The following is a 26,013-nucleotide window of genomic DNA, read 5'->3' on the forward strand; positions in this document are numbered from 1 at the left end:
CGGGAGAGATGCACTGGGAGAGTCCATCCCCTTTTCCAAGATGAGCTGGGAATCCTGGAGAGAGGTCACAGTCTTCAGCGCTGCCTCTTGGTGTTCACCCAGCACCATCTACTCTGAACTAGGAGCAATACAAGGAAGCAATACGCAGCTCAAATAAATGAAAAGATGCATTGCCTGCAGCCAACAGCCCCTTTCCCTGTGCCAGAGAGGGAACTCGGCAGCACGGGCACAGCAGGCAGAGCCGCTTGCAGACGTCGTGGCCGCTTGAAAGGTCAGAGCAGTTTGCCGGCGCTGCCCTTTCGGAGTTGACACAGCAGAAATGGAGACGGTCCAGCAGCCCCCCTGAATTGCTGCCCCCTCGGAGGAGAAGCCTTCACTGATCTGCCTTTGCAAATGCCGGCAGTGTGCTTGGGGCACGGGACAGGGAGTTTTGGACACATCAGCTGCGTGATGTTAACCAGGGGCCCGAGTTTTCTGCAAACCACAGTGGCCTCCAGAAGAAACTCAGCAGTGTCCCTCGTGAAAGCACTGCTCAGGCTGCTGTCTCTGCCTCATTGCACTGCAAATCCCACCCGACTCCCTTCTCCAGCTGCGGGGAGGCTATTTACCTGTACAGGTAAGGCCTTTTCAAGGCCAGGTTTTCCCGGTCATATTCCTTATCCAACTTCAGTGTTCCCTGGCAGATCAGCCCCACAGCTCAGCAACCCCTCTGCTGGTTTGGAGATTTTCAGCTGCTCCTAGCAGCCAGGCGCATGTCAGCAAAGCACTTAGGGGACAAAGCTCAGGATGGGAAGACAACACTGGTGAGATACAAAGAGTACCCCTTGGGGATATAATGAATTGTGTTCAAGCTCTTGGGGCAAAGCAAAGTGCCTGGTACCCACACACACACACATCCCCGTCCATCAGATGTCCTCAGCTCTTCTCACCACGGATCAGCCAGCAAAGGGGACAGGCCGAGACCTCAGATCTCTGCAGCCCAGTAATGCGTTATGTTAGATTTTCATGGCATAGTTGGCAGAAGCAGGATCTAATTTTCCTCTACCAGTCTTCTCCTCCGGCAGCGCCCTGGGACAGTGTCCTGGGCAGGGTGTGCATTGGTTGTGAAGCAACCTGAGCACTTGGAAAAGAGAACCCTTCTGCAGGCACAGCTATACAGACAGAGCACCAGGCGCTCAAGCCCAGGAGTGGCATCTTATTCCCACCAAACGTTGAATCATCTCCACAGGGTCCTGGGCTGAGACAGGTCTGCCATTGCGGGGGAGAGGGGGGGGTGTTCCACCGCACGTGGCCTTGCTCCCCCGCAGAAATCAATGGCAGTGCTGGACCACGTCTATCTGCTCAGGGCTTTTGCTCCCCCGGCCACGCTGCCTCCGCTGCTGAGAGCTTGTCATCCCAACCCTCTTCAAACCGACGCAGCACCACCCAACTGCTGAATTCATCCTAAATATTTTTTTTGGTAAGAATTACATTAATTCTAGCCTCGCGGGTCTAAACTGGCCAACTTCCCCTTTCCAAAATCTATCTTACTACACATTCTTGAAATCACGTATGCAATATAATAAAAAAAAAGCCCCAGCAGAAGATTTCATTTTAAAGCTGTGGGTTGATCAAGTGCTGTTAATTTGAAGCTATGGTAAACATTACTTTCCTCCTTCATTTGAAGTGGAAATAAGGCACACATTTTTAAACAGAAAGGGTAATTAACCACTGAATCTATTTAAGATAAGCTGTCTGGTGTTCATTCTTTTCCAGTGGAAATTTACAATTGAGATTGCTTTTCTTTCTCAAAGACTCTCTTTAGTACTTGAATTTTTGGATGTGATGGCAGAATTCCTGGAAGAAGTTTTCCAGCCCTTGCCCGGCAGAACACCACTGTCCCAGCCCTAGAAATCTGGAATAAATACTCTGATCCTCATATCTTTAAACATCAAGGAGGAGAAGAGGAAGGACTAGCTAAGGAATGGCTAGAAATAACCCACAAGGAGAACCTGTTTCACACAGGACTGGGTGATACGTGTGTTGTTTGGCTACACAGAGACCTGGGACTGTGCGTACGAAAGGTACGGGGTCCCACTTGTGTGTGCTGGCAGTCACTGGTTGTTTAAATCAAGCTGCATCCTGTGTTACAGACCAATCCAAAACGATGGATGAAGCCTGTCGCTGCAATTCCTCTTCCAAATCTATTACCCGATGGGAGGAAAGAGCAGGGAGGGAACAGAAAAGGTTAAAGCGGTGTAAATATAGATATACACACACATAAAACCCCCAAACAAAGCACGCGGCTGCTGGGAACCCTGTCACAAGGAGAGACGGGGATTGGAAGTGACAGGAATCCTGCTCCCAGCGCTTCAGAAAAGCAGGAGCCTTTGCAATCTCCAGTCCCCTGCTGGCTCCCAAGAATGGAGCCAGCAGGGAGAGAGATGGCGGGAGCGTGGGGTTTGTTTGTTTTCTGACCACCCCAGGAGTCAGGATCTTAAAACTGTGGCGGCCTTTGTTTTAAAAGGGGCTATTAAGTAAAACGGAAAGATCCAAGGCTGCTATCCGAGGAGCGTTTTTAAGAGAAAGGTATTGTGAGGGCAAGGGTGCTTGCCTTAAAATTCGGGCGAACCGTAAGCGTGACAGCATCCCCAGCCACGGAGCTGTGTGGCGGTGCTGCGATATGTCAATTACTCACTCATTATTGAACAGCAGGATTCTGATTAGCTTATAAAACAAATTTGTGCTTCTCCTACCAGGATCTTGCAACAGTACCCAGAAAAACACAAAGTCTTTATAGCTTCTCCCCCCACGACTCTTTTAACGGGCAGGATGGTTCCAGCTCTTCTGTGTCAGTCACATCCATTCTCCGACTTACAGGGCGGACTCATTTGCCCCAGCCAGAGGCCATCAGCTATGAATGGAGAATTTGTTAATTAAAAAGTATATTGTGGTTTTAGCAATAAGTGTTTTCTCCGACTGCCAGAGCAGTCTTTTAATGCCGCATTCATCAACGAGCGGCAGCTCCAAGGTGGGACTGGCTATGGCAGACGCCCGGTGTCCTGCGAAGCTGCATCTACCCAGGCCTCGGGGCAAAGCTGTCCCCCCTCCGGCCACAGCACTTCCAGGTGTTCGGGCGGCACATCTCCTGTACAGCGCACGCGTAGCGGGAAGTGTGGCTCACATATATCGAGGAAGATACAGGCTTGATATTTTGACAGTGTCCTTCAGCCCAAAAAGGAAAACAAGAGAGATTCCCAGCTTAATCTTTGTATTTGTATTTAAGTTATTTTCTGAACAGTTAAAAAAAAAAAAAGAACAAAAAAAACAAACCACACTGTTACCATGATCCTAGCTCAAGTGAACATTAGTACATCAACTACACATCACCGTAACATAATCACAAAATTCAAAGCACTCATTACTTAAGAATCCAGATAACAAATATAGCAGAGTAACAAAGAGAAAACTCTGGAGAAACCATGTTCCTTCTCACCTCTCCCACCTCCACCCCCACCTCGGCCTGAGCAGCTGGAGCGATGCCGCAGAGGCTGGCCTGGCAGGCACGCAGCTCTCCTGAACGTACTCATGTGGGATGACTGGGAGAAACGGGATCTGTTACACTTTGCTGAGGTCCACATTATTTTTCTGCCATGCTAAAACTGTGGCTAGGCCGAGCCCTGCGACGCCTCGCATGATAAAGGCAAAGTAGTTGAAAGCAGAGTTTTACGCTCAAAAGCAGCTCCAGGTTTTCACGTTGAATTGCCCAAAAATTCTGACAGCTAGCTCCTTGGAAAAGCCATTGCAAATAGGCCGGGACAGGCTGGCCTGCCTTCCTCCTGCACGTGGAGCTTTGCTCAGACGTAAACCAGTGCTCGAGTGCCAGCAGATTAAAACACTTTGCCTGTAAAGGCAACAAATTGTTATTCCTCATAAAGGTACGAGCAGAGCTGCTCTGTGATGAAGACATTTCTGGCCACGGCTGCACTTGGCTCCTGCTGGAGCAGAAATCAGGGTATCTTTTAGGGTGACAGGCTATTAAAAAAGGGACCTATTTAGGAGCTGGCTACAATATCTAAAGGGCTTTGTTGTAGCTCCATGTACACCAGCATCCCTCTGATTTTGAGAACATTAGCTTAACATCCCTAGGGATTAACCAGTGTTGCCAGCTCCCATGGGATATCCGCTGGACAACAAATGTGGAAGCCCAGCAGTCTTTGGGAATAAGCCCAAAGTCATGGGCAGACTTTTCTGACAGGACAAAGGATGATTTATTCTGGCCAAGGCTCAGCCTGGGAGAGACGCTTTGGGTATCTGTCTGTAGTTTAGTCACACCTCATTTAAAAAAATGGGGTGAGGGGGAAAGGAGGGGGAAGCCAAATGCTCAGCCTCAGCAGGCAGCCATTCCTCTCCAACCCTCTGCTAGGGTCGAGGAGAAGGAACGCACCCAAGGGACCTGCTGCTTCTGTGAGTCTCTGAATTAAAACTGGGGATAGAAAGACTATGGCACCCTCATGCCAATCAATCCGGTAGGGATTTGCTGGCAGGAGGACAGAGGGATTTCATATGGAGACCTCCTTTGGGGACAACTGGGTCACTTGCTGTTCCCCCCTCCTTCTGGGAAGCTGCTGCTTATTGCTTTGGGGGAACAACAGTAGGGCAAGGCTCAGCATGGTCAGATGCATCATGCATGCCACTTGGAGACCCTGGCAAAGTTCGTTCTTCTCTTGGCAAGTGTAGTTTAGACCATCCCTTTCTCCTCATGCCCCCAGCGCAACCTAAAAGGGGCATCAACTGACAAGTTCAATAGTTGGAGGCCTTACTTGATAACCTCCTGATGACTTCTGATGTTCTCAGAGAAACCCTCTATTGTTCTTAGTCAACTACACAAGCTGAGAGATCTATTTTCAGCATTGTCCCCGCTTCTTTAGAGATCCATCTCCATCCCCGCACCCCCTCCTAGCTTTCAACCACTTGGGTTGTCTCCTCCTTTTCCTCCCACAATTAAGAGCAGGCCTGCAGTGGGAAGGCTGGCTGCTCCTTCTTGTCCGCTTCTCTAGCTAGGGAGAACTGCTAGCATTTGCGATTTATCAAACATAAATATTCCACCCCAATCGAATTTAGGAATCATCAGCCACAAAAGGCAGATCTAAAATAGTGTTAAAGGAAGCTAACAAAGTTAGGCAAAGATCCCAACCTGGAGATGTGCTTCGCATCAGAGCCAGGATGCCAAAAAAACTCAGAACCAAGCCTAGAGCTCTGCTCAGACCGAGAGAGGAACACGTGGCAGGGGCAGGAAACACACACCTGGGAGTGGAGAAAAGCACATGATACTCTCCAGCTTTTTCAGTGTTCCAAAAAAATTAAGAAAAGAAAAAAGGATCCTTTGGAGCAGGAGCAGGTGGCGGGTAGGTAGAGCATGGTGGTCCAAGTCAGCTTCCAGTTTAGAAACAAGTGTAAAGCATTTCAATGTTTCCGATGACCATAGACTTCTCAACTTGTCACCTGAATCCTTCCGTTCCAACAGCGGATGTGTCTGTCCCTGAAGGTGAACGGGGAGCAGAGGGAGCTGCTCCAGAGGAGACAGCCGCAGAAGTTTTCTCGCTGCAAATTCCTTCATGCTTCTATTTGCATATTTTAAAGCAAGCTGTATTCCTCTGAGGATGAGAAATATTTGCAGCAGAACTGTGCCCTATTGCAAAGGAGTCACAAGCAGGAGATGGTGTGGCTGTAACGGATTGTCCTGCTCTGAATGTCCCACACCTCCAGTACTTTCCATCCCATAGTCCAAGGGGGAAGGCTAGTGTGAGCTTCCTACTTGTGGGAGAAGTGCCGATCTCTACGCAGCAGAGGTATTTTATTTCATTTCAAAGCGATGTGCAACACTTGAAAGCCCACAGACACTTCCAGCCCTTTTTTAGCTCCTTTCAGCAGGCACGTTCTAGTTCTTTTCATTATAAACTCTGCAATTACTCCAACCCGGCTGAGGGATTATCCATCCAGTTCATGCTGAAACCTCTCTCTCACATGCACTCTTGCACACGCGCACACACACACGCACACACACACGCACACATATCCTAAGGGGGGGAAGTTTGAAAAAGCCACTTTCTTCTGACATTGGGAGATCTACTTACCAGATGGCTCCTCCCTGGGTGCACAATAAACACCACCAAATGTCAGGCTGTGGCAGTTTCAAGTTCAAGTTAGATCAGTTAACTTCAGTTTCCTTCTTAGCTATCAGAAAATTTGTACAACTCGGGGAGTGGGGTAGGAATCCTCACCCTTCCGCGGTTCTGTATGAAGTACCCAGACACAGTCCCTTCTTGAGGGTAAGACACCGTTCTTGCCATGTGCCAAAAATGGATTTCAGCTGTTGCTTCCTAACTGTACCCTAAACAGCTCTATACAGCAGAATTCAAACTACGGTACCACTTGAAGACCCAACAGTGCTTAGAAATTACCGAACAGCAGCACGGAGCAGCAGGGCTATGACAATCAAGGACAATCTGCAATGGTGTTGTCTCCCGTGTTTGGTCAGCCAGTCTTCCAGTTCTCCCAAATTCTCTCAACTAGCAAAATAAAATGCATCCTTGCAGGTATTGCCCACAAAGATGCAGTTAAAATATTAGGAAGTTCTGCAGCCTTCAGAGGCTGGAGTAACAAGTCATTGTTTTCTACAATAACCTAAATATAAAATCCAGAGGATGACCAAACTGAGGAAAACAAGGATTAAATCTGCAGCCAAAGTCATATAAACCCCTGCTGATATGCAACCACGCTGCAGACATTGTAATAACTAAACTTAGAGGAACAGTGTTAAAATAACGTTAAGAATAAGACTCGGAACTTCAACTCAGCAAAGTTTGGGATGTAAACTTTGATTCTCTCTGCTCCCTTGCCACTGTGGCTTTGGGACTGCAGTATGCCTGATATGTAGAGCGGCCTGAAATCCAAACCAGCCTTCCTAGACTTAAAAGTAGTGCCAAAATTAGTCGTGGGTGAACTTAATCATTGTGACTCAGAACTTTTATGACTCTGCAGAGGTAAGTCACACCGTCAGTGTCACCTGAACAGAGCCGAGTTGTTAACCTGTTTGACTCTTTTACAGTAATAGTTCAAACAGAACCCAGGAGTGTCACCACATGCTCTGAGATGCTCTTCAGAACTCATGTAGTCTTTAGGCTCATTGAAAATACAGGGAGCTGAGTGCTCAACACTGCTGCCCACATGCGTCAGGAACTGCAGTAGGTACTCCCCAAGCACCAGCCTTCCCTTCCTCCATAACTCCATCACCTTCTTGTCTGTCTTAGCCGTCACCAGAATGATTTAAGCCCTCTGGACTGCTCTCTGGGGACTCTTGGCCTAGCTCCTTGCAAAATTTCATTGGTGGAAAAAGCGCATCCCAAGCAATTAGAAACAATGCAACTGCTTCCCCAGCAAAGTGAAGTTGATGAGAATAGCTTAAAAAAATTTCCCATCTGCCAAGATCCTAGTTTAGTGGGTTTTAACAAAAGCCTGTTTAAAACCCCTCCATCCTGGAGACCAAGTGCCCTGATTTCCTACTGTGGGATTGGAGCAACGGCCCACTAAGGCAGTGGGGGGTTATTCAAGACCTAGAGTGGAAGATCTGGGCCCAAACCTGGAACGACCAGGGATCGCTTTACAGTCTTTCCTGATGCAAATGCAGGCCTGCTGCAATTCCTTCCAGCTCTGTAAAAACCACTGTTTTCCCCCAGACCTCTCTGTCTCGTTGAGAGACATGCAGAATTGTTTCTCATGTCCCTCCTCTTCAGGGCTATTTTTATTTTCTAAACAATGGCAATTTGCAAAAGCCTCAGCTAGGAAGCAAAGATCCAGCTCAGCTATCAGCAAAGGGACTAATCAGCCTGTGTCCCTAAACTGCAATGCAGCATGCACATAGCACACCAAAGGCTCTCCCTCCGAAGGCTTTCTAGCCAGGCCAGACCCAGAAATGCTGCACAACTGGCCTGGAGCCACTAACTGTACTGACTGTACTCATGGCCATACCCATTTTACCCATCTGCCCATCACCAGGGGACTGTGCCCTGGTGGTGCTCACGTGAGCAAAATCTTATTGTCATGGCCAGAGTGTTTGTGTAGTGTCTCCACTCTAGGGTGGCTCCATCTTGAGAGCTCCACAAGGTTTTTATCAGCTCCCTCTTCCAGCACCCAGCTACAGCCTCTCTGAAGGGAGAAGGAATGGAAAGAAAGGAGCAATGTCCAGCTTTCCTCCTCACCCCAGCCCCAAACTTCCTCCAATTTACAGAATGATTCGTAAGCCATCAGCAACACACTGTCTTCAGGGAGAACAGCAGAAGGAAGATGGTACAGACACTCCCTTTGCTACAGAAATACTGCCCTGGGCCAACATTTCAGCTGGGGTGGGGTTGGACGGGATCTCAGCCCCAGTCCATCATGCTTGGGACTTTGGCAGAAGAGAGTTTAACTTTTCATTGACTAGCATTCCCCAGCCAAGCAGATGTTAAGGGAGACTACAATACACATTCAGCTTCCAAAGGGTTAGTAGAGCAGGCAGGAGAGGAAAGAGATAGATTTGGCTCATAATAGTCAAATTTCAAGGGTCCTCTCTCCACAAAAAATAGGTCTGCAGTCAGAACAGCCAAAAGCCGCAGGGATGTGAGGGGTGGGGGGGCAGGCTGGTCTGGCTGTTATAAGCGTTTCTGTTGCTCTTCAGAGCTGAATGCTTTTTCAAAGGCCTAGCAATGGATATTGATTTCAGTCTGAGAGCAGCAGCCTCCTTCCCACCCACTCTGAAGTGACTCTCAGCAGGGTGCACTGTGGCTATAAGTCTTCTGCTTAACAGCAAAGCAACACATTCTGGCAACATCTTAAATATATTCATAGGACATCTGTGACTGGGTTTGGAGGGGAACCAAACAGGGTAAAGGGAAGAGGAGTGAACAGGAAGAGGGGGGACAAGGGAGGAAAGGGATGGGAAGGTTTAAAAATGTTAACTGTTCATGAAAGATAAAAGTAATCTTCTGATATAGCAGCACTTTAGCAGTCAGCCGCGCTGAGTAGACCCTGTCTGAGATCAACCGCATGCCAACTTTGTTCCAGAAACAAGTCTGAGAGCCTCTCTCTTCAGCAAGTATTGGTTACGTGGATAGTTCTTTTGTCCTGGCATTGGCAGATAATTTAAATACTGCAGCTTAAATGAGTCCTGGGAACAAAAAAAGAGAACAAACCAAACAAACCCCCTTCGTACTAAACCTTTTAGTGATTGAGAAGAACATCTTGATTGACCAGAGTGTTTGAGAAAATCAAGATGGCTGATCTGACAGCTCCGGAGCATCACTGTATATTTACCAATCAAACAGGATACAGGATGTCCCCATGATGGAGCATTGTCATGGGAAAAGGTCACTGTGGACACCCACCCTGCAGAAGCCTGTCAGCTTTTCTGCCATTTTTCTCAAGCTACTAACAGTAATGGTGCATGTACCCACCAAAGTGGGCAATCATGCTATCCCACTCCACTCATATACATTAAATCCACTCTACAACAGATCCAAATATACAAAACATTATGTCTTCCCCACACTGTGCTGGCCAAGACAAAAGGGTAAGGTGATGAGCAAACCAGCCAGGGTCTGACATGAACAATTTAACGCCCATGCTGTGCTAGAGAGAATGAGGGCTAGGCCCTATCAGTAAATGATTTTGCACGCTGATGCATCTCGATTTCATTTGCCTGGGCTTGTGCTTCAGTGTCTCCTCCCCTAGCCACACTATTCTCTTGAATCAGCTTGCTGCAGAGTGAGAAGAATGGTCACCACTTCACAGGGAGGGAATAAAGCCGATGCTTCTTGGCAAAACCCTCCTGCCTGGTGACAACTGCCCAGGGTCAGGCCATCTGCATCCCCTTGTTAGGCAGCAGCTGCTCTACTCGCTCTGCAGAAACCCTCTTCCTTCTGGACAGCAGTGATAGCTGATTTAATTATTGATGATGATGGACAGAGGAGGAGGAGTTCTTCAGAGGAACTCAGAGGCACCCCATGCCACAAATCCTAAAATAAAGTCCCTATTCTAAGGTATCAAAACCATTCCTGTCTTTTTACAGGACACTGTAATTACTGTCAAACCAAGATGAGAAATATTGATAGACCCAGCTAGTTATTCACACAGCATGCTCACATTACATCCAGTGCCCCCTTTGAGGCTCTTTTTAATTTTTTTTTATTTTTTACCTGTGCGAGTGTGAGGTACAGTGTAGTGTTATTTATCTTGAGATGTAGGTGTATGTTCTGGACGGGGAACGAGTGGATTCTGCTTGGGCAGCTGGGTCATTCAGAAAATCCCAGATGAGGATGGTGTCATCATGCGAGCTGCTGACGATCTGGAACTCGTCAAACTGAAGTCGAAAGACTCTTCCAGAATGCTCCTAAATGCAAGTGGGAGAGACAGCACGTTACTTCACAAACTTGCTGGCACCTGGGATGGAGCAGGGAAGATGAACTTGGGCTTGGATTCCAGTGTCACATTGTCAGTAAACCCCACATGACGTACTATGCATCACCATCACATCGCGTAAATGAAGCCCGCTGTCAGTGAAAAGGGTTTGCCATATCTCAGTACTTGGCTCGCAGGAAGTTTACATTACAGTCATCCCATTACTCCTTAATCCCAATATTGGACACGCACTCTGCAGAACAAACCTCGCTCCCTCCTCCACACAATTCAGTCTATTGAGGCTGATACCGTCTTCTTTGTTCCATGGTGAAATTCTCTCCCAAAATCACAGCATTTTCAGATGCAGTAGGTTACAAGGGAAAGATGAGAACTTTGCATTCAAGACTTGGCACCATTGCCACCGTTGAAGAGGAACGAGCTTAATACTGGAGGACACTAAGGAGCCTGTTGTAAAGTCCAGTGACACAGTAATAATTCCTCTTAAGCAGTTCTAAAAATATGAACTAGAAAGGGCATTCTTTATAGGCAGTTTGCATTCTGCTTTGAGGCTGAGTGGAAATGGCACAACGATTTGGCAAGAGTTCAGACTGTAATTAACAGGCGGTAATGGCAAGATCCTGGATATCACAGAGCAAATCCACTATACTTTCCCTTTTGTGTTGCTTATTCTTTTTGGGTGCTTATGCTACTGCAAGAGTGAGCAGTGGCCTTCTCGGTCAGAAAGGAACAGAAACCATGCAAGTAGAGTGAGCCCTATCTCTTCTATTAATACATATTTCTCTTTAATGCTCACATGTTGTAAGGGGCCTAGGGACAGGAAAAAGCCCATGCTTTAAAATATTTTAGTACTGAAAATACAGGTTTCTCAAATATTTAGACAAAAGAAAATTGTTAACTACTAAATGAGAAGCCTCTGTCTTACGGCACAGGGCTACAAAAATACAGCTCGGTTTGCAAAGCACAACAGCTGCTTTAAAGTGATACTGTGCATTTTAAAATTAAAATTAACTGAAAATACACACACACAGAAGTCAGATTCTATTTTTCAGATAAATTTTTTAAAAGGCGCAGTAATTGGAACCTTTCTGATCTTCTAACCGTAACTCAAATTTGTCTTAAGAACACCTTATGGGTTTCTCTCTTCCCACCTGTTCCAAAGAGTAATGTTTTTCCAGAGTCTGTGTTGTAGCAGTGAAGTAAGTGAAGGGGCAGAGTAAGTGAATGGGGCACCTCTGGAAGTGTTCAAGGCCAGGCTGGATGGGGCTTTGCGCAACCTGATGTAGTGGGAGGTGTCCCTGCCCATGGCAGGGGCGTTGGAAATAGATGATCTCTAGGATCCCTTCCAACCCAAACCATTCTGTGATTCTATGAAGTTCTTGCTAAAAAAAAATCTCACTATGGCAGTCAGATTCACTGAGGGACTACTCACAGAGACACCAAGAACAGACAGAGAGGTACTTCCAAAGCCTGATTCCAAAACTCCTTTTTTTTCTCCCAGTCACTGTAGGCTGAGGAAGGTTCCCCTTGAAGTTCCACACAGCACCTGCCCTTTGCTGTTGCAGTGGCAGTAAGCAGACTGCACACCCTAAGTTGAGGCCACAAGGACCTGAACCTTGCAAGGAAAGCTGAACTGTGTGCTGCTTCTGTGCCTGGAAAGCTTCTGTCAAATTCATGTGGCCACTGTTCCAGCTAACGGAAGACAAAACTGGAAGGGACCTGGCATGCAGCGAGCATTTGTTATCTGTGCACTTTCCTCCTACTGTTTGAAAATTGAACACGAGCAGCAGGAGACTCACGATGTTCATTGTGCAGCCAGGTTTAATTTTGGAGGCCGAGGGAAGGAAAAAAAAAAACCCCAAACCACGGGTAAGTGGGTATAAGGACGCCCTGTTGTCATAAACATGAAAAGTCCTAAAAGCACCACAACAGCCTCCTCTGCCCCCCCCCTTCTGGCCCCCTCCATCGCTATCAAACAGGGATTTATGAGTATCCATGTGTTGAGATTCCTACAGTGTTTCCATCCCACCGCTTCTGATTTATAATATAATTAGCTGGGGCACTTTGGCTGTCCACTGCTGGAAAATGCAGAGGAAATCACACCAGTTAAATTAAGCCTACAGGTTACTAGGCACACATTTGTCTCAGGTTGGAGCAGGAACACTGCTAATACCAAGCTGAAGTCTTAGACTCTCAGGATATGTGCTCATGAGCACAGAGTTGTGCCGTAGTTTGCAACTGGGTGGCTGATGACAAAGGTTTTTTTCTGGATTTTAGCCATGAAACTATTTGCAGTTCTATTTGGCTAACAAGAAGGTTTTTCAACATAGTACCTGCAGGCATCCAAGGCTCTCACAGACTCTTACGCCGCAGCTTATGGTCCAAATACGTGATTGGAAAAGAGTTAGCATGGCTTAATGATCGACTGCCTGTCAGCTGAGTCGCAGTAACCCTCACAGCCTGCACCAAATGGGAAGTAAACTACTTCAGCGAAATCTACAGCAACAGCAGCAATTCAGGTGGTCGATGAGCATGCAGAAGGTCAGCTAGCACAGCTCAGCTGGTGAGAGGTAACCACGCTTTTAGAGAATCAGACAGCCTCAGCATGGGCTTGGTTTAGAGCACAGACTACAGTCACACGCCGCAGCAGGAAAAGGTCTAACATACACCAACTCCAACACTACTCAAACATTTCTCATCTAAAAAATAAATAAATTTAGTACTTCTTCAATGGCAATTTGGTACTAGACTGAAATCTTCCTTCACCCCCAGGGCAAGTGCTGTCAGAGCAGCAACAGTGCAAGTTCTTTGGGGTGAATGTGATGGAGGAATGCTTCCAGGAACCATCCCACGACCTTGGCTGTACTGCCATTTTTCTCACAACTTTCTCACATTATTATAAGACCAGTGCAGAGCCACTATTAAGCATGACTGTGAATGTTGTTAACGCTCACACAATGACATTTTAACCACGCCATCATCAGACCTGCACTAAATACCAATGGACAGCATGAAAGTAGTAATTGCTGTTTAAGGACAAGGCAATTTTACTGTCTGTTCCAGTCCTTACCTGCTTTTTCCTTAAACACACAAAAGCCAGCTGAAAGCAATCCCGAGGGTGTTTTTGTTCTTGTTCCTCGAATTTGGAATGTACTAATTTTCTTTAAGAAATTTCATGACAACAATTCAGACAACTTATTACTACATCATCAGGTACACACAGGTTAATGTAAACCCACTGGCACATGGATTCCAAGGACAAGTCTTAAAAATTGATTTAGTTATTAACTTCAAATCACAGAACAAAACTGTTAAAAAGTAAGCAAAAACTCCACAGGTTCTAACTTTTAATGCTTTACAGCTTGCAACATTAAGGAAAAAGTTGGACACCCAAGGAAACCAGACCTCTAGAAATGATTTCTAGATCCTGTAGACTGGGGCTAAGCTGACTTGAGTTTTCATGGCTCAAGATAGCCCCGATCAAGCACACTTTTCTGTCCCCTACACCACCCCTACCGAAAGCTCTTACCACAAGGGTTCGCAAGCAGAGGGTCCCTGCTGGAGCACGAGGGTCTAAAGCAGCCACAAGATCCCATACTTTAATTTTCCTGGTAGTGAAAAAATAGACAAACACCACGGCTCTGTTAAAGCGAAAAGAGTGCTCACAGAAAAAATTAACTGTTAGTACAGCTTAGCTAATACACCAGTTCAAGGAAAATTACAGCAACCCTGCTCTTGAGACCTGGTTCTTGCACTTCCCCTTGGTAAAGCTTACAGAGCTTAATGGGAAAAAAAATGATGTCGATGAAGTAAAACATATAAAAAGCAGGTGGTAATAACTAACAGAAACACGTGGGAGTGCAGACGCCCAGTCTGCAATGGCAAACGGTCCAGAAGACATAACCACAGATGGGAAAGATTGTTCTTACTAGTGGTTCAGCTAGGAGAGGTTTCAGGTTGAGTCGGTCAGATATTCTTATAAGCTAAAGAACTGGACCACACACATCAAATCACACTGACTTATTTCAAAGGATGAGAAAAAGGTATACATCGTAGCGTGGGCCTGATTTACTGGCCATGCAAAGGTCCTCTTGGTATGACAGACAAGGAGTCTAATATTTATGAGGATGATACAGCAAAGTGGGATGTGAGACACTGAGACAGACAAGGTATTGTCTGCACTGACAGCCTCACCCATCATATGCTCCACTGACTATCCTCTTGTTATCAAAGCGTATGCATCTCACCAACTCTTCATGGCCTTCCAGTACTCGTAAACATGCCCCACACTCGATATCCCACAGCCTGCAAGAGAGCATAAAGAAGCATTGAGAATTTTTGAACATCTGACCGTTGCAATGAAACATTTGGTTTTTGCTTGCAGTTAATAGAAACTTGGAAATAAAGATTACGATGAAACGATACAAAACAAACTACATTCACCACTTCTTTTCTCGCTGTTAAGCGGATGCATGCTTTTCAACATGACCCTGGTATGTTATAGTATCACATGGGAAATAAGTCAGAGATCCAAACACTGTAAGACCAGTTGTGTCTAGTTATCTACTGCTCCGGTAACGCAGGATACCTCCCAGTTATCTTCCCAGTGAGCCTCCTAACTTTATTTTACTGAAGCTGATTTTTCATAAAAGTATCCTGCCTTGATTTTAAGACATTAAGAGAGGGAGAAATACCAATCCCCTTGGCAGCTTGTTCCAAAGGGTATGATCACCTTTACAGAGCATGCGCCCCTTTCTGTACCCCCACACGCCTATTTCTGATTTGGAGACGACCATCAGGCAAATTAAGACATCAACACAAGGTACAAGAATTAACAAGCCCTTTTTATTTGACATTTCTCCCACTGAAGGTATGTTTATGCTGTAATCTAGGCACCTTATGCATAAGCTAAAAAGGGCACTCTATGTTTATTATTTTGTAATGCATTTCTTTCTTGCTCTCAAATAATTCCTGTAGCTCTCTGATAACTGTTTCTAATAATACAATGTTTTAAAAAAGTTCTGGCACCAAAAACCAGTACACAGTATCTTATCCCAGTAAGAGACCCAGCAATGCGTTATTCTCTCAACTGTAAATATCCCACAGTTTTGGGCTTTGTGAAGGATTTTTAGCATGGAGAATAAATTAAAATACATAATTTTTTACACTTACACACTACCTTGAAAAATATTTAAGAAACGCTCGAAACAGTTATGAAGTAAGTCTATTTGCTTTCCATACTTTTGTCAGCTCTTTGACATGACTTCCAATCACCATGAATAACGAAAGTTTATTTGCCTGCAAGAACTGAAATTCTTTGACGTGTTCCACCTCTGGCTGAGACAGGCTCTGCTCATACAGGAATCTTTTCACAGCAGTATCTGCTGTGGCTCCCTGACACACAGCTGAAAGAATGCAGCCACGAGTGTTCTTAAATACTCATTCAATTAGCGTTCAGGATGATATGAACTTCCCAGTAGTGAGAAATATGGGCGGTTCATGGAATTTCTCTGGGTGACACATCTCGAAGCAGCACAGCTGCCGAGGGGTCAGGTCACTTTTCCTTAAGAGATGGATAAAGAAAGAGATAAATTGTCCCCACACATTTTACTCCTGAGGTCCCCCAGGCAACAGGGCAAACCCAGTGGATGTGTGTCCAAGGTTGGTGGATAATGATTGCAGCTGTCCTACCACGACAAGCTGCTCTCGCTTTGGACAACAGAGGAACAAACAACTCTTCCGTTACTGTAGAACTGGGAAAGGATTCGTCTATTCCCGCATTTGAGGCCAATGAGGAGGACAAGGTGATTGTTCAACCCATGAAGTTGATCTTTCAGGAATCTGTGAAGATCTCAATAGTTTCCACGAGTACCAGCACACCAGTCAAGGTCAGAGCAAGCAACTCCATGGCAAAGGTCAGCCAAAGGCAGTCTGGCTGGTCAGACAGCATAAAGTCTCTCAAGGACTGTAAAGAGGATGGACAGTGCCAGAAATGAACTAGTGCAGAAAGGTCTGAAGAGCAATCTTGTGCCAGGAACTTTCATGCCATGTGTTTCCATTCCTTGCCATCAATCCTAAGACTGCCAGCAGCTCTGGGAGGCTGCATCACACTAATTCAGGTCTGTATTTTCAGGTCCAGTTTCAGGTTTTACCTGAATCTGAATGGGATTAGAAGAGATTCTAGGGCCTTCATGTATAAAAGGGATAACTGCTATGTAAGAGCAGAATCTTGCCAAGGGTACGTCCCAGATTTGATAGCCTTTTAAAATTTCTACTTCTTTAAATAGTCAAAGGACCAAATAGTAAGAGAACTACTCTGAAGGCTTGAGAATGAACTAAAGAAAATCACTATGAAGTGTACGCAGTCACAACCGCTACCACTCTTCATTCCTATAGCTTTGGGAGAACTTCTGGAAGTAAAGGGAGATCTGCAATTATCTCAGTCTTTAATTCACTTGAAGTCCTGGCAGAGCTGGAAGATGTGCAGAAGGCAGGTGAGCCTGAATCCGCATCTCCTAGAGAGAATGCTGTCGCCTGAACAGTCCAGTATCAGATGCCCATGTGTGAACACACTGGAGGTTGAATGCAAATCAACAGCTCATTTAAAAACTAACCCAAGATGATATAGTCTGATTCTATTTTCTTGCTCCAAATTATGGGTTTTCCCCTCCCCTCTTTTCTATACCATGCTTGTCTGTAGCAATTAAGAACTTCAGCCACAGAGGATAAAATACTGAAGTGATTGGATTAAACTTGATGGACCAGTTTCTACCAGATAGAAATAGGCACAATGATAACGATGCCTATGTAGCTGTGTCCTCTCGCCCTGGTGAAATTTCTGACCTAAAACAAAGCTAAAATAATTTTTATACATGGAGTCTCCCTATAGAAGAAAGATATTGATTACTCAGCTACTTCACATGTCCTTACATTTGCAGTTGCAAAACTAGACATCAGAGTCATCTTTTGGAAAAAAGTTTCCCTGCAGCTGAGGAATGCTGAACTTCAAATTCTGCATCAGGAGGCAGCCTCTACTAAAGGCCAACACACAATGTCTGGCATTTTACAGTGGATTAAAATCAAACATACAAAGCACCATGCCACCCATAAGGATGACTTAGTAACCTGCCCTTTCTTAATCACCCTTCCACTGACTTGTGCCCTCTGCTAATGGCCGGAAGAAAACAATGTGACCAGGTAAGTCTTGTGCCTTGCCCACACAGCTGCCAAACTTGACTTCCATTAAGATTCACTGCCAAGATTCCTGAAATTCTAGCACAATTTATCTGTCAACTAGGGATTTTGTCCAATGTAAGCATAAAAGTAACTGTATTCCTCTTTAGCGTTATCACTATCTTGACATTTATTTTTATTAGCATTGCAAGTAGTATTTTAGATCCTTCCCTAACTGCTGTAATATTTAACTATTTCTTACTCTAATTCTGAGACCAAGTTTCATAGTACAATTGCAGAGGGTTATTTTTCTCTATTTGAAGTGCAGGAGTTCTCACCATGTGTAAGTGCTGCTCCTCTTACACAATGCCCATAATACCTTTTGCCCTGATTAAGAGAGAGAGAGTTCCAGCTCTCTTGGTCATGGTCTCAGACAGCCCTATACTAAAACCTGGCACAATGACCTGGTGATGTCAACCAAAGGACCACCATTTTCCTACGGAATGCAAAGCTGGGAGAGGCAGCATGTTGCAAGCAAAGTTCACAGGCAAACAGTCGCACGAATCATTCTCACTGATACTGACACGCGAAGTGAAGGGTTTCTGCTTACGCTGTCCAGCTTTCATCAGGAGGCAGACAATTATTTAAAGCAATGACAAAGAGCAAAGGGAGATTACCCTTACTGCTGCTTGCACGACAGAGACATTTCACTATGTCATGAACACTACTATTCAAGCCCGCTCCACACACCCGAGATTAGTGCGACATCCCTCTGCCAGCAGCTGCAGGATGTAGGGAGAAATCCTGGCTCCTGATACAAGGAGTTAAATCTCAGATTGCAACCAGGGCAGCTGGAGGAGTGCAAAAGGCAGCAAACTGAACTTCATGCTCTAAACCAGCTGTTCCAAACTTAACCAGGTGCCAAGTACCACAAGAAGAGCTTGGCAAGAGCCCAGGAGGATTTCTGCAGAGGATTAAATGCCTCTTACTGCAAATCTGACCCCTTTAACTAGACACATAGCCCAATTAAAATATCACAAGAGGACATCATAGAAAGTGGTACTTGCCAGCTCTTTCATACACCAGAATTGTCACAGCAATGCAACTTGTTGATTAGTATGGGACTCCTGAGATATAGAGGATGAAAGACAACACAGTAAAACAGACTTCTAATATCTCTTTCCAGTAGTTCTCAGTGTTCTATACCAAAGAAAGCATATTTCAAGGACGACAAGGGTACAGAGCACTTCAGTTGCCTAACCTCTGCGCATCCCAGGGAATCGGAGACAACGTGCTTGCACAGAACTCTGATAGTCTCTCACCTGATAGTATTATCTGAAGAGCCGCTCACTACTAGCCTGTCTCTGTACTGCAGACATGCAATGCCTCGTTTGTGGCCATTTAAGGTGCGCACAAATTCGCAGGTACTAGTGTTCCATACCTGTGACAGGAAGGGGGGAGGGAACCACACAGAGACAAAATTATTAAGAAGAGACTAATAAAAGCTGGTATCTGTATGATATAAAGGTGCATCCAGAATGCTCTTAATTGAAGATGCTATCATTAAGACTGGGAAAGTTACCCCTTGATGACTTGTGACTATAGTCTGCAACTGTTAGCAGCTTGGGTCACAGTACACAGATTTTTGCCACACCGTATGAGCATTAGCTTCCAATATCAGGCTTTAGCACTCTTGGGCTATGATTTAGTCTACACAAGATCTTGATTTTCCTCAGTTTTAATGCTGCAAATTGGGATCATAGCAGTAGCACTTAAGTGACTCCTATCCACTCACCTTCACTTCTGCCCCCATGCTGCCCTCTGACAACTGTTTGAGTGACTGATGCTGAAACTGATCACGGGAGCGGTCAAGTCGAAAAAGAACACATTAAAAAAAGTCCTTTTTCAACTACATCTGTACCTGGATCTGATTTGCCATAGAGGTCTGTAAATAAGTTGTGCAAGCTCAACAGAGGAGGAACAAGTGGAAATGAGCAGCCGGAAGAACTTCTAAAGGAAGATCTGTGTGATAACTGACAAGAACCATCTTCCCTGTCTGGTCACTGCTCTTGGTTATTAAATAGCCCAGCGCTGCAAATAAAAACACCTCACCTTTATAGTTCTGTCACCTGATGCTGATACAATGTACTTGTCATCAAAGTCCACTACGTTGACGGCAGCTCGGTGCCCTACTAGCACCCTCCTCAGGGTGATGTCTGTTGGTGAAGCCATGTCCCACACGGCAATGGAACGGTCTTTGGAACATGTCACCATCATGCCATTATTGAAGCGTAGGTGCAGTACTGCTTCGCAGTGGTGAATCAGCGTATTCAGCATCTCGCCCGCATTCACGTCCCACACCCTAAAGATTCACATTTCAAACCAGAGAGAAGAGAGTTAGAAAACTGTACAGTGGATTTTCTGCAGAGCAAGAGAGGGATGGGGAGGGGTAATTGACTCTCTAGCAATATTAGAGAATCAACCACCACAAGTTATATCTACATCTGTTAAATAGTTCATTAAAAGATGTATTATATAAACCTGTTGGTTATGCATACATCGAGACAGTCCAGCAGCCAAAAACCCTGCAATGCAGTTAACACCATAAAAATAACCCATCCAGGAAAAAAGCGTTCTTTAATTAAGGGAATTTAGTGCTGAGGAAAGGTATGAGATTGATAGCCTTAAAGACTGATGTTTCCTGGTTCTGTCAGCCTACCACACACTCCATTTCCAGTCAATGAGTACTTCATCATGACCTGTGGAGAAGCAACTTCAGTGACGGGTTAAATTTTTGACCCCTCTCACAGGACTATCAACTCAAAGCAGAAGCAGAAGACAAGATAATGCTTTTCAAACAAATATAAGTAATTGTCACAAGTTGCACCAGGAATTGCATTTACCCTGCAGTGCATCCGGTACACAGCCACATCCCAGGAATGTGCTGAATACCCAAATTAAGACAGAGCATTTATGTCAATTTAATGTTAGTGGAACCAACTGCTTCAGCTGAAAGATAATTTAAGATGGAAGTTAGACAAAGGCTTCATACAGAACTTCTAGGACTTGAAATGAAGATTTTAAGGCTTAAAAATGTTTCTTTTGGGCTATTCTGTTGGCAAACTTCTTTTACTCTCCACAAAGAGATTTCTTTTCACACTATCACATTTGTGTCCCAGATACAGTATGTGACAGCAGAAAATGGCTGTATCATCAGGCACATCAGGCGTTGCAGAAGTTAAAATCTTCCTCCGCCAATAAGGTGCGCAGTAAGAAAAGGCACGATGTGAGAAAGACTTCTAATGTCTTATTTTCTAACTTATGGAGGCTGAAGTGCAGCAACTTATAGACTATAAATGAGAAAGACAACTACATTCCAATTACAAAATGCAAAGGAGGAAAATTCACAGACTAAAGACCTGAGCCATTAACATAGGAGCAGTTTGCAGACAGGGTTGCCAAACTGAACAGGAGCTGGAGACCTACTGACTTCTTTGGACAAGTGCATCCCTGAGATCTCAGAAGCATTAAGAGCCCATCTGTACTGTCTATTGGATGAAGCCCCTCTTCCTGAGGAGACCCAAGGATAAAAGTGATGCATCCTATGTGCCTCTGGGGTCTGCACAAACATTTATAGATACAGTGGGAAACAAAGTATTTCTGGGCAAGTAGCCAGTCTGCAATTTGGCCTGCCTGGCCTGATATGGATATGGATAGCGCTTGTTACAGAAATCAGCCTCTCTTCTGCGACCTGTTTAGCACAGTGCAGTTCCCACGCTGTCTCCAGGCAGGTGGTGTTGCCGAAATTCTGGATTCTTAATAATGGTAGGACCCCAAAATCTAGCAGTAATACAAGACTGCATGCAACACACATCAGGAACTAAATTTAATGGTTATTAGCTTAACAGTGGTAGTTTACATGCAAGCACGGTGATAACCACGAGGAGCTTGCAGCCATAGGAACGCATGCTAATAGCTTCAGAAAAGGCCACTGACACAGCCTTTTGTTGCCTGTAACTTCACTGCGCGGGCATTGTTTGTACTCTGACAAGAAGAGAATACATAACAACATGGAGAAGACAGACTTGCTCCTTCACATCCAAGTTCATATTGCAATTCACTAACTGATATGTGCCTGTATTTACACTGCAGGTCTGAGATCCCGTAATATGTCTAGTGGACGTCACATCTGCACAACATGCACCACAAGTGCTGACTTGAGGTGTCCAGCCTTTTGCTGGAGATTGGAAGGAAAGCAAGGTTAGCAAGACTGAATGAAAAGAAACATCATGCTGAAATTTAATTAAAAGCCACGGGAGATCGTGTCATACATCTTTTGTTAAAATTAAGTGACACTGGATGACTAAACCTTCAAACTTGCTTTAAAAACTTCAACCGACTTTTAAAAAGTTATTCTGAGAGAATTTAAAACATTATCAGGGAGTATCAAAACATGCAAAACCTTGGTGAAATGCCAGATGGCCTTCCTAAGTCATCTTGACCTTGACTGGCCTTTGCTTAGATTCTCATTTCTCCTTGACAGCCATTTGTACGGACATCTGATAAACAAGGACAGTACACTCCTGAACAAATATGCTGAACTACTTCATGGAACCGAATGAACAGCACACATTTAAGAAGAGATCATTTCAGTAGCTTGCAAGGCTAAAATCTTAGAGGCAAAGAGAAAGCTCCAAATCATATGCACGCACCTGACTGTTGAGTCCGAAGATCCAGTAATGATCACCCGTTCATCGTACTGGAGGCACAGGACAGAACCCGTGTGTCCAGTGAGAATTCGCTTGCATTCCAATGTATTCTTATCCCAGATCTACGATAGCAAACATTCAAAACCAGACAGCTCAGCAAGGTTTTCATCTTTCAGCACCTACTGGTTTGACTGGTCTGTTTTTTACTACAACACATCATCCATAGTGCAGTTAGAACATCTTTAGTGGCATCTGTAGTCTTCTACAGGCTCTTTGGTGCAATACATTAATATCTTTGATATTACTGGCTTTACTATGAACTTTGGTTTTACTCTTCTCATCAGGGTACAGGGCACAGTAATTACACAGCCTGTAATTACTGATGGACAAAAACCTCTGCTAGTGAAGTCTGTCTGTAAGAAAACAGGGTCTCTCTTGCCAGATAAGAGAGGTATTCATGTTGTGCAGGTGTGAGATGGGAGAAGGAGCAGGCTAGGTTACTAACAAGAGACTGAGTAGGTGTCACTGAAATTAGGACGCTATTATTTATGGCATAGACATTGCATGCCTTCAGTATGCCATTTTTGAGCATTCTCACCTTAATAGTATTGTCTCGTAGGCCACTTACTATCTTCTGATCATCATACTGTAAACAATAAACCCCTTTGCTTGTCTCGCTTCGGCAGTGGATCCTCTGTAAACTGTGCCTTCCACACCGCCAGTTTGACTCTATTGTCTTGAGGAGAGATAGCAGACAAAAAAGAAGTAAAAATAAAGCATGGAACTATCTCCCCCCTTTTTTGCTTATTTGAGAAGACAGCAGGTACTTTTCTTCACACTTTTTCCTGCAATCAGGACCAGACAATGACACACCAGCTTTCTAGTAGACTAGAAGACGTAACACACATAATAAAATCAATTAAATGGACCAAAACCTGGCAAACATATCATGGCTAAACTCATTTGTGTTATCTGGAATGGTGAGAGAGAAGTGACTTAAAAGCTTTTTTCTATCTCCAACCTTTTAACCCCCTGTGACTCAAGAACTAAACAACTGAAGAGAAAGTCTCAGCTGAGCTCTAGCTAAGTGCTTATACAAATCTGTCGCAACAGTGCCTGAGCACCGCTTTTGCCATTAGGAAGCTACCAGAACATGGCGTTTGGCTCATACTAGATACAAAGCAGCCATGCTCAGTTGCTTCTTGTTTCCCTGGGTCTTAGGATTGCAGTCTTTAGAATGCACTTTCTCCCTGGCTCAGGTCCTGGTATCTCCCCGTAACATTTTAATAGGTCTCATCTGCACTGGGTGGAGCAAAGTACTGTGGAACAGAGAAAATGAAGATGGTAAGGTGCTGCTGTGACATCTGACGTGCAAGGCGTTAGATGGCATCTGCAAACATCTCATTCAACAATCCAGCTCATCCTCTCTCTTCTAAAGGAGCAGCGAAGCCTGGAACTTTATTTAACTATCCCAGATCTACAAACTCCTGACAAACACAGACACACCAGATTTAACAAAATATTTCACTCGAACAAAATATTCTCAGAATTTCAGCATGATGAATAAATCAGGGAGATTAAAAAAAACCAAACCATCAAACACCACCACATCTGGAAGCTGTTTCTTACCTCTATGTCCTGTATAATTTTGGGGTAAAGTGCTCTGTAGAAGGAGTTGGGTGGTGCAGTCCCATCAGGAGGTTTATTTTTAAATAGATATTGTCCCCTGGAAGACAAAGAACACTTCCACTGAACACAAATCACGTTTCAGCATTTTGGAGAACGCTCCTCCTGGCATTTTACAAATGGGTAACCACTGTTGAAAAGCACAGATAGATTCATAGTCAAACCTCATTTACTCAGTAACACGGGGTGGTTTCTTGTTTGTTTGCCCTGCAACATGTCAATGTTGCATTTTGACACCGAAATACTCATGAAAAATCTGTGCCTAGTCACTTAGGGAAGGGAAATATATTACCTATCATGGACATGAGCCCATTCAACTCAATAGGAGGTGAGAATTGCTCATGCCCACAACACACATACCCATATCAGAGGTCACCTTTCAAATAAAGTGTACAAAGAAAATGAAAGAAGACAAGGAATCCTCAAACTCACTATGCATTCAAGGTTAGCTTTTATCTGCATTAGCAGGAACAATTTCAGTTTTGGTACATGGACATTTTACTGCTACTACTATATTTTGGTAAGCGACACTTCATCTGTAGTGCCTCCCTCATTTCAACACTGATTCGGAATACTCATATCCCAAGCTAGATTTTTGCTCCAAAAAAAAAATCCGTAAATGGCAATCACTACCTGCTGTGTAAAAAACTTTAATTCCTCATCCTGAAGTTAAGAAGCCACCAAACACGGTGTGGAAGCTAGTAAACCCCACCATGGGCGTACTAACTGCTGTTCTGCCTGGCAACATGCCTCACAAAATGGAGAGAGGCACAAATGCCTCCGAGTGTAATCCTGGCATCAGAGGCACAGAGTTTATACTGGGCCAGCTCTCCACTTCTCCCTCCCTTGCTCCATTATGGCATAATTAATTGTTCAATACTTCCTAGCACATTTCTTTCTTGTCCTTTCCATACAGTATACCTTGAAACTCATTTGAGAGACTGTACATTAGCTGCCCTGATATACTTGAACTAGGGAAATCAGAACAACGTACCAAAATTTTTAGGTTATAAGGTGGTAGCAAACTACAGGACTAAAGAATAAAATAACAAATGCTCAAGAAAGGAATTTTTGATAATTCTTTAAATAAAGTACTTTAAGTGCGACACGAGAGAAAGGTGCTTTCTACTTTGGACAGAGCAATCATCTGAGTCTTCAAATACAATGACCAGCAGCCACTCGTATGGGGACAAACACACGTGAGGAACAGACACACGGATGCAGGCAAACCGCTAACTAGATGGTTGCCTATTTACTGTGATCCAGTCTGCAAGTGCATACAAGAAAATGAAAATTATTGTCCCAGGGAGACAAAAACCGCTTTGGAGATACAAATAATACCTAGGACACATCCTGGAAGACTTGGGGTAGGTAGCCTATGTGCCTGAAAAGCTGTCAGTTGTTTGCAACTTTACCAGCTGACCTAATTCAAGGTCTTGTTGCTACCTATAAGCCCTGCCTTGCTGCATGTAGAGTCAGTTGTTTACAATTCAGCTTCAGGATTGCTTGGAATTTCCACAGCTCCCAGTGGCTGTTGTGCTGTGGCTCTGGGATAAAAGGAACTATTGTTTGCAGGTTTTGATGACTGGCCAATTCAATCAAGTATTCAGATGGACACAAACATGCCCAGATTTTGGGCTTCTGTTTTATATTTCTCTAAATCTGCATAACCCTTATTGTTGCCCGACAAGCTGTCAGTGAAGGCTACCATGCTGCGGAACTGGGTGTTTCTGCTGTAAACCACGAGCTGCAAATGCTGAAATCAGGCAGCCCATGTGCAAAGCGAGGAGCTGTAAGCAAATAACACCAGTCATCTCTCTCTCATTCTGAACTGTCCAGCTAGTCACCTCCTTGTGCCATGCACAGCGCTGGGCCTGATTATTAAGCTATAAAGCTCTATATGGCAGAGATGAAATTACACTGGATATTTCTTGTCTGCCCCTCTTAACCACCCCACCGTGCCTGGAGTGGTATCTTCCAGAGCTAATCAGAGGGCAATCGGAAAGACCGG

General features: G+C 44.7%; 1 protein-coding gene across 13 annotated transcripts in view; it reads right to left on the reverse strand.

Moving 5' to 3' along the window:
- Positions 1 to 3,233: 3,233 nt before the first annotated feature.
- The window catches only part of BTRC (beta-transducin repeat containing E3 ubiquitin protein ligase), a 124,262-nt gene continuing 101,482 nt past the window's right edge, over positions 3,234 to 26,013 (reverse strand). For 12 of the 13 annotated variants that reach the window (XM_054207609.1, XM_054207610.1, XM_054207607.1 and 9 more), the window contains 9 exons: positions 23,946 to 24,042; positions 22,915 to 23,052; positions 22,320 to 22,438; positions 19,720 to 19,969; positions 18,930 to 19,048; positions 14,629 to 14,739; positions 13,964 to 14,042; positions 10,215 to 10,408; positions 3,234 to 9,187 (listed from right to left, as the gene is read on the reverse strand). In XM_054207609.1, coding sequence (XP_054063584.1) covers positions 10,247 to 10,408; positions 13,964 to 14,042; positions 14,629 to 14,739; positions 18,930 to 19,048; positions 19,720 to 19,969; positions 22,320 to 22,438; positions 22,915 to 23,052; positions 23,946 to 24,042 — 1,075 coding nt within the window. In that variant the 3' untranslated portion in view covers positions 3,234 to 9,187; positions 10,215 to 10,246. The remainder of the gene's footprint in view (positions 9,188 to 10,214; positions 10,409 to 13,963; positions 14,043 to 14,628; positions 14,740 to 18,929; positions 19,049 to 19,719; positions 19,970 to 22,319; positions 22,439 to 22,914; positions 23,053 to 23,945; positions 24,043 to 26,013) is intronic. The other variant, XR_008467246.1, reaches the window with a different exon arrangement.

This window comes from Rissa tridactyla, chromosome 6, assembly GCF_028500815.1.
Source record: "Rissa tridactyla isolate bRisTri1 chromosome 6, bRisTri1.patW.cur.20221130, whole genome shotgun sequence".
In the NCBI taxonomy this organism is placed as follows: Eukaryota; Metazoa; Chordata; class Aves; order Charadriiformes; family Laridae; genus Rissa; species Rissa tridactyla.